The sequence below is a fragment of the Pezoporus occidentalis genome, unplaced genomic scaffold, assembly GCF_034315485.1.
Source record: "Pezoporus occidentalis ecotype Australia unplaced genomic scaffold, CSIRO_AGI_Poc_V1 ctg4, whole genome shotgun sequence".
Taxonomy (NCBI): Eukaryota; Metazoa; Chordata; class Aves; order Psittaciformes; family Psittacidae; genus Pezoporus; species Pezoporus occidentalis.
The window spans coordinates 23,507,607-23,522,012 of NW_026915724.1; the positions used below are offsets into that span (position 1 = coordinate 23,507,607).

The 14,406-nt window shown below is 45.0% G+C and overlaps 1 protein-coding gene across 1 annotated transcript; it reads left to right on the forward strand.

The window, feature by feature from the left end:
- The first annotated feature begins 3,474 nt into the window (after positions 1-3,474).
- On the forward strand, positions 3,475-11,868 carry TUBB6 (tubulin beta 6 class V). The gene is made up of 4 exons (XM_062633008.1): positions 3,475-3,610; positions 4,249-4,357; positions 5,685-5,795; positions 10,228-11,868. Exons 1-4 carry the CDS (start codon positions 3,554-3,556, stop codon positions 11,289-11,291), a joined length of 1,341 nt encoding a protein of 446 aa, XP_062488992.1. The 5' UTR covers positions 3,475-3,553; the 3' UTR covers positions 11,292-11,868.
- Positions 11,869-14,406: the final 2,538 nt, after the last annotated feature.

The following is a 14,406-nucleotide window of genomic DNA, read 5'->3' on the forward strand; positions in this document are numbered from 1 at the left end:
GACCTGGCTCCACCCAAAGAGGGATCAGACCGTGGGACAGGTGTGACACCTGTCACCACCATTCAATAGGAGAGGCTTCATGGGTCACTGTATAGAGAGGGGCTACTGCTTGCAGATGTATGGGATGCTTTAGGGGATGGAGAGGTAGAGAGACTTTGAGACTGTGCAAGAAGACTTCTGGGATGTTTAGAGGAAGACTCAAAGGTGGGGAAAATTTCTTGGGAATAAAGGTGTTTTGGTATGGATATGGGGGCTAAAATGGTCTGGTTGGATGTAAACAGGTTGCTGCTCAGCATGCCTATCTGGCTATGCTTTGTACCTGATCAACTCAGCCTGGCTTGTCTTATTAAATTGTATTTTAATTATTTTCCTGGGTGGGAGGAGGGGTGTCTATATTCCATGTGTACATAGTTTGAGTGCCAGCCATGGCACTAGTGTCTATAGTTTGAGTATGGCAGTTTGAGTGCCAGCAATTAGAGGTGAGGGCCACAAGTCATAGGGGCCTGTGTGTCTGTGATGGAGCAACTGGAGAGACCCGAGTGCAGGCACACTGTGTGGATCCCTATGTCAGCATGTGGTCACTACTAAACAGCAAGCCAGGCTAGCGGGAGAGTAGGGTTAGAAGCCTGGGACTCAAATTTGGGAGTAGCCATAAGTCCAGGTAAGACAGTGAAGACTCACAGAGGATGTGTGAGGTGGCTTGTGAGGGACCAGAGCATTCAAGACATCAACTGAGGAGGCTGTGGTGGGGTCTGGGGGTCAACTACCAGTAAGGTTACAGTCTAGACCAGCAACCTCAGACAGTTGTTTGCCTGTTTGCACCTCTGCATGACACAACTTGGGATCCAAAGCCAGCTACTGAATAGGCTGCGTGTCCTAAGATCAGATAATGGATGAGTGAGCCAGTGTGTGTGTGCGTGCGTGTGTGTGTGTGCGTGTGTGTGTCTGTAGGTGTGAATACCAAAAACTGGAATAGAGCTGTGGGCCTCGTGGTTGACATTTCTACGTGTCAGCAACTGGGAAGACCTGGGATCCAGAGTCAGCCTCTGAATAGGATGTCTAAGGCATCCTTGCCATCTACTGACGGATCCATATTTTTGTGGATGTATATGAATACATATTTTCCGTTAATGGACTTCTGTCCTGATCAGCCAGAAAGGAGAAGAGGATAAGGTTATTAGTGCCATTTGTGTTTGCATAAGCACTGTGTTTTCTGCTTGTGGCAATCCGTGTTGCCAGCCCTGTGTGTAATATATGTGTGTGTGAGGGTGTTTGTATGCATATGTGTGTGAGTGCGCATGTGCCTATTGGGAGCACACACTCACCACTAGCTGAACCTAGGAACTAACTGAATTTAAAAGAAAAAATGGTCGTAACAGGCAAGTTGATGACAAGTAGAAACCATAAAATAGTAAAAAGTGTGCGCTTGCAGCCCAGAAAGCCAACCGTATCCTGGGCTGCATCAAAAGCAGCGTGACCAGCAGGTTGAAGGAGGTGATCCTCTACTCTGCTCTCATGAGACCTCACTTGAAGTATTGTGTGCAGTTCTGGTGTCCTCAACATAAAAAGGACATGGAACTGTTGGAACAAGTCCAGAGGAGGGCCACGAGGATGAGCAGGGGACTGGAGCACCTCCTGTATGAAGACAGGCTGAGCAAGTTGGGTCTGTTGAGCCTGGAGAAGAGAAGGCTGCATGGAGACCTCATAGCAGCCTTCCAGTATCTGAAGGGGGCCTATAAGGATGCTTGGGAAGGTCTCTTCATTAGGGACTGCAGTGGTAGGACAAAGGGTAATGGGTTAAAACTTAAACAGGGGAAGTTTACATTGGATATAAAGAAGAAGTTCTTTACTGTGAGGGTGGTGAGGCACTGGAATGGGTTGCCCAGGGAAGTTGTGAATGCGCCATCCTTGGCGGTTGGACAGAGCCTAGGGTGACATGGTTTAGTGTGAGGTGTCCCTGCTCATGGCAGGGGAGTTGGAACTTGATGATCTTAAGGTCGTTTCAAACCTGTTCTATGATTTTGTGATTCTAAAAGGAAGAATTTGAAAAGCATGGGGAAAGCCAGGCCTGGAAGCCATATTCAAGGACATATAGATACAAGCAAAGCCCAAGATGACCTCACTAATCAAGCTACTGAATAAATGGCTTGTTCATGGATTTCTTCCAAAAATGCAAATCACACAAAGAAGGACATTTATTTCAAGTCCTTCAGCAGAGAAAAAGGCACATAGTATCCAGTCCTGGCTGGTGGCTGCGTGCAAGGCAAACACAGTGATCCTCCAGCTGCTTCCCTGATGTCAGACATTTGACTCAGCCTAGTATGGTGTGTGGGAGCTATTTGAAGGTCACTTGCAAGAAGCTGCTAGCCCTGCTGGAAAATATCTATAACATCGGTCATGTCACAGCAATGTGAAGACAGGCACGAGGTAGCCTCCCAGCCTAAGTACAGATTTGGGGTTATTTATCAATTCCTTATCTTAACTGTGTTCAAGATGTAGACAGCACCCAAGATTACTCTGCAGGCGGGTCCCAGATGGGTCACTTTTGATCAAGTAGATAATGAGGTTCTGTAACACTGGCCTCAGGGCTACTCTTGTACAACAGCAGAGATGCAGTCAGGCAGTAAAGATGTGCATGGGCAGATGACTGCCTCCCACCAGGGCTATGTATCAGAACAGGCTATGTAGGCAATGGCATCCCTCAGAAGAGTCACCCTGGCTCTAAAGCAGGCAGCTTTCCTCTACCTGGGAAACCTTGCGACAGCTGCCTAACAGGATCAGGAGAGTCAGCAGCTGTGGGAGCTTGTTGACTTGCTGGAGGGGAAGGAAAATCTTCCTTTTCGTTACAAATCAAGTTATTCAGACTACATGCATTCCAGGGCATGCTGTGTGTTGCAGTGACATGAGTTCAGGAACACTGCTTCCCATAGACAAGTTGGAGAAACATCCGAGTTGCAATTTTCAGGCAGCAGCTTGTTATCTTGCCGGCAAAACCACATCAGAAAACAGCCATGCAGAGAAGATGGCCGTTGGCGAGGCACTGAGAAGGCTCGCCCATTTCTTGGGGTGCTGGCACTTCAGCCAAGGCTGCGACCTGCCCCGCCGACAGCGGGACAGCAAGACAAGGAATAACGGGAGAAGACGCCCGTGTCCACATTCAGCAAGGGTAGGGCGCCTCGGCGGGCCGAGATGGCACACCCGCACTCGCCAGGCGGGTTTTGGTGACAGAGGAGCAGAGCAAGGAGAGCACAGGCCGGGCCGCGGGACCCTCAGGGCCGGTGAGAGGCCCCATGTCCCCAGGCGGGCTCCGCGGCCCCCTCAGCTCGGCGGCGGGGCCGAGCCACTGAGGGACGGGGCGAGGGCGGTCCCCGGCGGGGGCGGCAGCTAGCGGAGAGCGCGCGGGGCGCCGGCCGTTGGGCGAGCCGCTGCGGGGGGGTTGTGGGGAAGGAGGAGGAGGGAAGAGGGACGGGTGGGCGCCCGCCCACCGCCTCAGAGCCCATAAAGCGGCGCCCGGCGGGCCGGCAGCGTGCAGAGTTGGGTGGGGAGTATCGCCATGAGGGAGATCGTGCACATCCAGGCGGGTCAGTGCGGAAACCAGATCGGGACCAAGGTGAGCCTGAGAGGACACGGGGTTGCGGCTGCCGGGCAGCCGTTTAGCGGAGTCTCTAAAGTGCTCTGCGGGGCGCGCTCGGCCGCTTCTGTGGGCTGTGCCGCTACATCCGCGGGATGGGATGGGGTGGGATGGGATGAGCAGCGCCAGCCGACCCTCGCTGCCGGTTGCTGCCATCCCGTGCCCCCGGTGAGGCGCTGCCGGGAGGTGCCGGACGCTCTCGGGACGCGGAGCACCGCGCATCGCGCCTCTACCCGTGACCATAAAAGGCTTTGGGAAGTGCCGAAACTAGACGGGACCTTCTTATTTATTTATTTATTTCGGGTTTATGTTTGAACTGGCCGGGCTGTAGCTCTAAAGCTGGAAAAAGCGGCCCCCGAGCACTGGAGGCCCTCAGCCTGTTGGAGCAAGGAGTTGCGCGGCCGCCGTCTGTCCGTTGCGTTTAAATCCTGGTGCCTGCCGCCCTGTCCCGTCCGGTCCGGTCCGCGGCGGGGAGGGGTAGCGGGCCCGTCAGGAATCCGGCAGCTGCGGCCAGGCCGCGCTGCGCTGCGCCACGGGGCCGCCGTCCTCCGCCCGGGCGATGGGCAGGCCCCCCAGTGCTCGGCAGGGGAGTTTCCAACACACTTCTCCTCCCTTAGTTTTGGGAAGTGATAAGCGATGAGCATGGCATTGACCCAGCCGGAGGCTATGTCGGTGACTCAGCACTGCAGCTGGAAAGGATCAATGTCTACTACAATGAATCATCTTGTAAGTGTGGGATGGGGAAGGGGTGCAGGATGGGGTTCTTCGTGGGAAGGGGCACAGAAATCGTAGAATCGTGGAATGGTTTGGTTTGGAAGGGACCTGAAAGACGGTCTGTTTCCACTCCCCTCCTTTGCCAAGGGCACGTCACCTTCCACTAAACCAGCTTACGCAAAGCCTCATCCAACCTGGCCTCGAACACTTACAGGGATGGGGCAGCCACAGCTTCTCTGGGCAGCCTGTTCCAGTGCCTTACCACCCGCACAGTGAAGAACTACTTGCTAATATGTAATCTAAATCTACCCTCTTTTGATTTAAAGCCATTCCCCCTTGTCTTATCCCTATATGCCCTTGTAGAAAGTCCCTCCCAGCTCGCCTTGTTATACACAGAAAAAATTGCTTTCTTATGTAAGATACTTTCTTATAAACTGAAAACTGGGTGTTATGTCACAAGGCAGAGAGAAATGTCACAAGGGGCTGTACTTAAGGTCTGGAGGTGGAGGTTTGTTTGTTACTTCACACTGTGCTAGGTGTTTGCTCCTTTAACATATGATTACTCCATCAGCTGTGTCTTATCAGTTACCCCAAATTAAACTGTTTGTTATATGAGCCTGTATCTGTAGCACTGTCTCTGATTTCATGACTGAGAGGGTTGGGCCACAGCTAATTGAGAACTCCACAGTGATTCATTAATAAGATGCCAAGGCTCCCAAATTCTCAATTAGTCGGGTGTTGAAGGGTGTTAACTGTAAAATGTGCATCTTGTCCTTTAGTCTATTAGTATGAATGTTTTGTCTCTTGTCCACCTTGGGTTAATTTATATTATTTGTCCAAGTTTCCTTGAACACTTTCAACTGGATACAGCTGCTTTATTTGTGCTTTGTGGTAGATGTGCAAACTACTACTGTTTGTCACCTGCACCAAGTAGTTTTCAGTGGAGGTGAATTTGTCAAGCATAAAAGCTTGTGAGATGCATTAGGATTATTTGAACATAAACCCTTCACTCACCCTATTATTAACAGAGACTATTATCTACTTTCTTATAAAGAGTATGTCAAATATTTCTAATCAGAAACTTCCCTCCCTCTTATCTGTTGCTAAAAAATGCTCACAAAACATAATATGCTATCTGTAGAACCCCAAAGATGTCAGGTCTGTTTTTCAAGCAGAATTAATTTGTCCCTATGGTGCTGGGTTTTCTTGCCACCATGATTTCCTGTATGGGGAATATTTATATGTGTACATCTATGCTAGACTAATAATATGAGACAGTATGATTGTATATTGAGAGCTTATTTCAGAACATTAAGGGTGTGCTTACTTTTTATTGCAGCCCAGAAATTTGTACCAAGAGCAGTCTTGGTGGACTTGGAGCCGGGAACCATGGATAGTGTGCGATCTGGTCCTTTTGGTCAGCTTTTCCGGCCTGATAATTTCATCTTTGGTATGTGGACATCACTTTTTTAAAAATCCAAGGACTATATGGTTCACCCAGGACTGAATGGTCAAAAAGCATTTAATTTTCCTATTCCAAAGTGATGGTTAGTACTGAGAAATCCTAATATCTTAACAATGCAATTGCAATTATCTGTAGGCCATTTAAAAGATCCCAGTAACTGAAAAAGCATTCTGTGACTCATGCCTTCAGTTAGCAAGCTACTGAAAGTTTCCTGTAGTATTCAGTTTTCATTTGCTTTCCATATATATGAACTCTGGAGAAATACTGAGACCACTTTTTTACAACAAATTGCATGGAAATTATGCAGAAAATGGAAAGGGGAGGGAGGGAACCCTCAACCACAAACCAACAAGACTACCCTTAATTTGAATTCACATTAAATGCTTGAGTACTGAATTATTTATAGGCTGTGTAATTCAACTTTTTCAGCAGGTCCCTGCAGTAAACAATGAAAGAAGATCAGTTACTGGGTTATTTTCCAGCATAATGAGGAACAGTCTGAGAGTATGTGGGGAACTTCTGGTTTTGCAGTGTTTTTTGTAGAGAGTTCTTCTGGCCTTTACTGTTTTACTTTGGACTTGTGTAGTATTTTCCATCTAAGCTTAAAAGTACACATTACAATGATTAAATTTCATTTATTTTTCATTTTAATTAAAATTTTCATTTTACCCTTATGAAATATAGAAGCATTATTGGTCCCTTTGTACTAAAGGAGAAAGTGTGTGAAAATTAAGTGATCCACTTGCTAAAACAGGAAGTCTGAATGAAACCTACCATGAGAACTTTTATGTTCTTTTGGTTTCTAAGTTTGCACCAGCCACAAAACACATTTCCTCCTGCCAAGGCAAGCTTAGGTTGCAACTTAGTTTGGTATATTATGTATACATAAGGAAGGAACAATGCCAAGGTCAGACAGAGGAAAGATAAACATTATTTGGGTGGTATAAAACAAACTTAAGCCTGAGTTGTTGCTGTTGAGGTAGGGCGTATAGAAATCGTACAGAGTATCTGACTTAAAACTTCTAATGCTATCCCTATTGTTCTCCTGTATATTCCATGTCAACAAAGTTAAATGTCTGTTTCAAAGGAGCTTTCAGTTACTACAAGTAGAAGTAAGTTTGGGGAGAAAAGCCATAATCATAGGCAGCTTTATGAAGTATGCTTCTATATTCAGGTTTTTCCTTTCATTCCCTTTTTCCTGCATGGACCACAGAAGCCTGCTGAAAGTTATTTCATCTGACCTATGGAAATACTTGAACTTGACCTTTGCAGTTTGGCATGCCACCAGTAAAACTAGAGCAAAATCAGTTCAGAATGTCTTCAGCGATAGTCCAGTTCACTGTGCTCCTCTTCCTGCCAAGATAACAATGAACCAACAGCATGTGATCAGCTTGTATCTGACAGAGTCCCCTGCCAGCATCAGGCACTGTCCTCCCAACCTGCTGAATAATGTAGAATGGCTGAGTGCTGAAGTAATGATCTTCTCTGTCAAAAGCCAACAAAGCATTTTGTTTTCTCTCTTAAAAATCTGGCATGGGCCCACAGAGGCATTTGTGGCAGAAGCTGTCAGTCCCATACTTGCTGTACCATAGGCTGGTAGGGCTCATTCTGATGGAGATGTTTTCCACCTCTGCTCGTACATACCCGCATGTGTGTGTCTCCATAGCAAGTAACCATGGACCATCAACTGGGATGTAATTCAGCTATATTGAGTACACAATCACACACTCCAGATACAGTTTTGGCTCAGACCAGCAGGAGATTGAGATGGATGCAAAATAATCCTTGTGCTTTAATGCTGTGCTGACAAGGTAGTGACCTAAAAGATGAATAAGCACAGGTGAAATGATCTTGCTGTATGAGAGCAGCAGGTCTTCTGGCTGCCTAACAGCATAAAACTGCCCACCAGGAACTGCTGTGCACTCTGGTGTATCTGCTGTTGTTAGCTGGTTTTCATTTGTACATTACTGCATTTGTTCTCTTGTATGCGCCCTTGCCAGCTTTACTATGGAGATACCACCCCAATTTAAGTTATATGAACTGGCAGGGGCAACCACAAAATGTCTGTTAGCCAATCAAAGGAGCCGTTCTTTCCTCTCTAAATCATCGCATGAGTTCTGTACCAAGGCTGTTCACACTAGGCTTCAAAGAGTTAGTGTGCAAGTTACTGATCTCTCTTCCCATGTTTGTCTTTTTAAAGTGGTGAAGAGAGGAAAGGAGTTAAAGAAGATTGCAGAAAATAGTTGCTATTTTAGGAATTAAAAAATAAATTGTTAAGCAAATGGCTTCCGTTCATGTGCAGCTCAACCTGCACATGTGTGATAACCCTACAATGTGTTGGAGAAACAAATAGTGGTAGAAGGATCTGGAGGCACCAAGAATGCAGATAAGATGTGGGATTGCTTTGTGTAAGTGTCCTTTAGATCTCAGTAAATGCACAGTAAGAAAAGGCAGAGGCAGGATGCTAGAGATGGGCTGCATAGAACACAGAGCTTGTAGGACTGGCACAAGATCTGCCAACTCTTGATTTTGTGGACACAGGCTCACTTTCCACCTAGAGATTTAATCTTGGTAGAATTTGATCATATTATGTATTTGTGTAAGATTTTCAGAGGTCTGCTGATTACTTGGTAAGTGGAGGGCATCTAGTAGGGTTTCACAGGGTCATGATCAAGATTTCTGGGTGTGGGGCAGCATTGTCAGAGGCATGGCACCCTCCAGACTATACTGTATTGCCATGGGTAAGAAGTCTGGAGCTTTCAGGCCTCATTGTAGATGTTCTGGGATGTGGTGGTCTTACAGTGCTGTAGAGCCAATGGATCTGGAAGTAGTATCAGTAGTACCAGTTTACTGGGCATATGGTTTTTGTACCTATTCTCCATTCTGTCTGTCCACCGAAAAAGGATGGCGTGGTGTTTACCGAAGAGCCAATCTATAAAATAAAGTCCTAAACTCACTATTTAGCTCTGCTAAGATCCTTCTGCATCTTGGACTGATGTCTGCTTGTTAGTGTGCATCCTGATGAGCTGCCCTGTCTGTTGTAGAGAAACTGCTTAAGCAGACTGCAGATGTTTGTGAGCGTGTTTAATTATGGGAGGATATTACTTTGTGTTTTGCCCAGCTGGACAGGAAGTGCTAAGCTCCCTGGGTTTGGAGAGAGAAAAATATAGCAACGTGAGAACAATGTATTAGCTAAGCCAATACATCATGAGGAAAGCAAGCATTTATGCAGTGAAAATAAAGTGCATCGTATTTAAACAATATTGCAGCAAGCAGCTTCCCCGATTCATATGTCTGGCACCAACACTGTGCCAAACTGTGGGAAATTCAGTTCCCAAAAGTGGTAATTGAAACGGGATGTAGCAAATAGGAAGAAAAGGGAAGGTCTTGGAGAGCAATGCAGAAGTTGGTATCTCTAACATAATTCTGAACGTATTCGTTGGGGTTAGAACTGGATGATCTTTAAGGTCCCTTCCAGCCCAAACCGTTCTGTGACTCTTGAGTAGCACTCGCAAGAGTACCACTAGGTGAGTTCAGTGGCATGGTGTAGTAGCCACCGTGAGGAATGGGAGTATTGCAAAACTGGTCCCCCATGTAATCCTCCTTGTTATTGTTACTTTGTTATTACTTAACAGTGACATAGCAAAGGATCAAGACTGTGCATCTTAATAAACTGAGTGGCACATAAAAGGAGAATGAAAGCCTTGGGGAGACTATAAGGGGCTCATGAAACATCAGTAACCCAATTTTGCAAGTTCCTTTGCAGATCCTGAAGAACAGTGAAGTTGTAGGAAACCAGTAAAAGCTAAAAGGCACATAATAACTTCCAAGTTTTTGAAATTACCTTCTTGAAGTTTCTGTCAATTGATATTTTCATCCGGGCTAGGTAACCATGACTTAAAAAAGGTATAGTTCTTGATACGACAATTTAAATAGGACTTCTGAAGCCCGGCCTTATCTTTGAATGATAACAGTGCCTGTGTTTCAGGAGAGCAGTCCAAGAACCTTTCATTTAGAAATGTGTATCTGTGATTTAGCTTTGTATGTGTCATGGTCCTTAGAAAGATTAAACAGTTGTCTTGTGTTTATGGAATAAGGAGGGTTGGGAGTGTGAAAGCTTTCAAAACAAGGAGCCAAGGCCATTTCTGTATTTATAGACGGTTAAATACCAAAATATTTAAAAATCCCAAACACCCAAAGGCATAAATGAAAGCTACCAGGGATTTGAGGCAAAAGGAGACTATATGAAAGGTTTATGTTGACACTTACAAATATATTTGTAGGCAAACCTGAGAAGCATAGTTATCTACCTGATTTATAGCAGCTTTTGTTACTAAATGGATTCACATCTGTATGCAAATACCAAACCCTGCCAATAATATTGTGTATTTTCTTTCCCTATTGTATGCTATTTTAGGACAAACTGGTGCAGGAAACAACTGGGCTAAAGGACACTATACAGAAGGCGCAGAGTTGGTTGACTCTGTACTTGATGTAGTCAGAAAGGAGTGTGAACACTGCGATTGTTTGCAAGGATTTCAGCTCACTCATTCCCTGGGAGGAGGGACAGGGTCTGGCATGGGAACCCTACTCATCAGCAAGATACGAGAGGAATATCCAGACAGGATAATGAATACCTTTAGTGTCATGCCCTCTCCAAAGGTTTCTGATACGGTGGTGGAGCCTTACAATGCTACACTCTCTGTCCACCAACTGGTTGAAAATACAGATGAAACCTACTGCATTGACAACGAAGCTTTGTATGACATTTGCTTCCGCACCCTGAAGCTCACCACTCCAACATATGGGGATTTAAACCACTTGGTTTCTGCTACCATGAGTGGGGTAACTACATCCCTGCGTTTTCCAGGCCAACTAAATGCTGACCTTCGGAAGCTGGCAGTAAATATGGTCCCTTTCCCACGCCTTCACTTTTTCATGCCAGGCTTTGCTCCTTTGACAGCACGAGGCAGTCAGCAATACCGAGCACTCACTGTTCCAGAGCTCACCCAGCAGATGTTTGATGCCAAAAATATGATGGCAGCCTGTGACCCAAGACACGGGCGATACTTGACAGTGGCTACAGTCTTCCGTGGTCCCATGTCCATGAAGGAGGTTGATGAGCAGATGTTGGCCATTCAGAACAAGAACAGCAGTTACTTTGTGGAGTGGATCCCAAACAATGTCAAGGTGGCAGTGTGTGACATACCTCCTCGTGGCCTCAAAATGGCTTCCACCTTCATTGGCAACAGTACTGCTATTCAAGAGCTCTTCAAAAGGATCTCAGAGCAGTTTTCAGCCATGTTCAGGAGAAAAGCCTTCCTTCACTGGTTTACAGGAGAAGGAATGGATGAAATGGAATTTACAGAAGCAGAAAGCAACATGAATGATCTGGTTTCAGAGTATCAGCAATACCAAGAAGCAACAGCAAATGATGGAGAGGAAGCGTTTGAAGATGATGAAGAAGAGCTCAATGAATAAAGAAATCAAGTGCACTCTTTTCCAGGCCAAATTCTCAAATCTGAATTTCTAATAATTACATTTATAAATCTGTAGGCTTAAAAGAAAAAAAAAAAAGAACTGAAAAGAGCATGAGTTTCAGACATTAGGGGTGCTCTTCAGAGTCAGTTTTGATTACTGAGAACTGAGGACAGCCAGCATTTCTGGAAATCGGGTCATTTCTATTCACAAGACAAACATAAGGCATTCAGTTAAGACTTTTGCCAAGAGTCTGAACACAGAGATTGCCAGTTTGGGATCTTTTTTTTTCAAACAAAGTTTGTCACCCTGAAGTTGTACAAGAGAAGATGTAAAATAGACATGAAAATCAATAAAGTGAAGATGCACTATTTTCATCCAATTATGAATAAGAAATCTTGTGGGTTTGGAGTATTCATTCTGTACTGAATGTACAATACAGAACTGCCAGGAACCAAATGTATTCATAATAAAGGGAAGGAAAAGCCTTTAGCTATTCTGTACAGTATCTGTTAAAAGTGATATTTGATTCCAGTCCTCTAAAAACAAAATAAAAAATATTAGTATCCTCTCCAGCAAATGTCTTGTGGGCAGTCAATGCTGTATCAATATCCAGTGAGCTGCAGGCTAGAGGCTGGATTTGTGCTATGAAACTTCTGAATAATCACAGTTTATACATATGAAATCTATCCATTTGTGATGTATTCTTTAAGGACCCTTGGGGTTTGAAGCAGTTCCTCAATGCCTTATTGGTCCCATGTCTTTCTGGCTTTTACCAGTTACTAGTGCTATTCTTGCCTTCTTTCCACCCAGCTGAAATTCAGATACTCCACAGAATGTGGATCTCACTGCTTAAGGTCACCTCGCCTATAGATGGTATGGATGTCTTGTTACTCAGATTAAGGTTAAAGTACAAATAAAATTATCCTCAATATTCACAGCTGACAAAAATGAAAGATGAACAACAATTTACCTGCTCACACTAAAGCTGAAACAGAAAGGCCGCTTCCAAAGCTGACTTGCCACCTTGAGGAAGTGACTGTGGGACATTCACTCTTAGTGCATGCTTTATGTTTCTGCTTATATCAATTAAACAGCCTTTTGCCATTACAGAGCCTCCATACAGAGAACACTGTCTACATGGAGTCTCTTATTTAGGTCAGTTTCTAGGCAACAAAACAAGCAAACAGAGGAGAACACTTCTGGAAATCCAAACTGTAAGTGTTTCAGGAACTCTTCACCCTTTCATGTCACCTTCAGAAGCACTTTCTAAGCAAAAGGGTTGGTCAATACTTAAAAAGGCACTTTACAAACATAGCATGATTGTCAAAGATGCATTGCTCCTAATAAGATGATACTGTGTTCTGGTAGTTTGGGATTCACGGAATGACACAGTATTTTATAAAGTATGTGAACCAGGCAAGTGTTAATCACAAAAGCTCAAGCTGTCTGCTTAATTCTACACAGAAATGGAAGAAAACTAGTTTTAATCAAGTGCAACACTCTTTTTTCATATAAAGTTACTTCATGGTTTGAAACATAATCATTGGAAAGTAGTAACCAAACTGGCATTGGCACAGGTGCAGAGACAGAGGTAAGCAGGGCCTGCCTGATGTGCTTCTGGTGGTGGAGTCAGTGACTGCACAGGGGCCACAGTCTTGGCAGTGGCTGGTGATGCCTGAAGAATTTACACCTAATGACAGCATTGCATAGATGTTGTGAGATGTTGTGGCTATGTAGCATGGTGCGAGATTAAGTTAAAAAACAACATGCATTAAAGAGAAACTAACATATAGTGCAACACAAAGTAAAATCCATGGGGAATAAAGCCATTAAACTTGGAAGTTTAATTGGTGCTTTGTAAATGGCAGGCTACTAGCTTCCAGAAGGAGAAGGAGGAGGGTGTTGCAGGCTGAGAGCTTGCCAACATTCAGCTGCAGCACAGGCTTTTCAATTAAAGCACTAGCACCGTTTCTTCTGAATGAAGTAGCACCAACCTTCTCTTGTGGAACTGCATTTTGTTGTAATACGTAACTCATAGCTAGGTCCCAGCCATAAATTCTGATATTGCTTTGGAAAAGAAGTTAATACCTTAAAAAAAAGCCAGGAATATTGGAGCTCCTAAATAATTGACTGACTTGGTGAACCAGCCTGCTCTCTGTTGCTTTTCATACTCAAACTCCAGCATATAGACTGAGCCCATGGAATTCAGACCCGACAACATCCTGTGATTCTGCTTTGACTCCTAGCCCTGCTTCCATGTGTTTACTTGCAACTGTTTGATGTGAATTTCTAGAATGTGGGGGGGGAGGGGAGGGGGGGAAAGCAAACTAATGCCCTCTTTAGAGATGAAAGGAGACAGATCTTCCATCTTGTCTTAGGGGAAATAAACCCAGCCCACTAAAATGAATGCAGGAACATGGCCAGAGGACGAGCCTGTATGTAAGGTGTAAGAAAGTCACAGGAAGCACAAATGCTTCCTGTTCTACTTCTGTCAACCAACTCTAATTACCTCCCTTTCCTGACATAAAACTGAAAATTGTTTAGTAACAGGTTTGGTGGACAATTCCTTCCACTGCACTTCCTTTCACATAACTTCCTGTTTTTTCCTATGAAACTTCTATTTTGAAAGCTACCTGCTGAGTCCCACCCAGCTTTTCACATTGCTCACCTACGTGTTTTGTATTTCCCTCCTAGTTTTTCAGCTTAGTCTCTCGCACTTTGCTGTCTGTGCCTAGCCCTCCTTCAGTCCTCTCCTTTTTACTGCTTTGCGCTTGGCCACACAGAAATAACTAGAAGCAGGCTGCTGAGACAAGCCAGACCTAAGGAGGCCTAGAGGCGCAGCTCTGGTATCACCCAGACACAACAACTTCTACCAGCATTAGGATGAGGGGAGAAAAAGGGACACCTACAAAACTGAAACCACATGAAAACAGGGAGCAAGCGAGCAGTGCCGTGGGAAGAAGTTACCAAGACAGAAATGAATCTAACCTGGTGGGCCAGCTCCTTTGCAAAGCCACTCTAGTCAAAGCCAGCAGTTTACAGATGTGGCAGTCCCCACACATGCTACCTTAACCAAGCCACCTTAGGCACTCAGTTTTTCTGCATGTCAGTTCCA

What these genes read in the sequence shown, in the direction of transcription:
- TUBB6 (XM_062633008.1), top strand. Translation starts at nt 3,554, where the DNA reads ATGAGGGAGATCGTGCACATCCAGGCGGGTCAGTGCGGAAACCAGATC. An exon ending in GAAACCAGATCGGGACCAAG is followed by an intron (nt 3,611 to 4,248) that starts GTGAGCCTGAGA and finishes CTCCTCCCTTAG; the next exon opens with TTTTGGGAAGTGATAAGCGA. An exon ending in CTACTACAATGAATCATCTT is followed by an intron (nt 4,358 to 5,684) that starts GTAAGTGTGGGA and finishes TTTTTATTGCAG; the next exon opens with CCCAGAAATTTGTACCAAGA.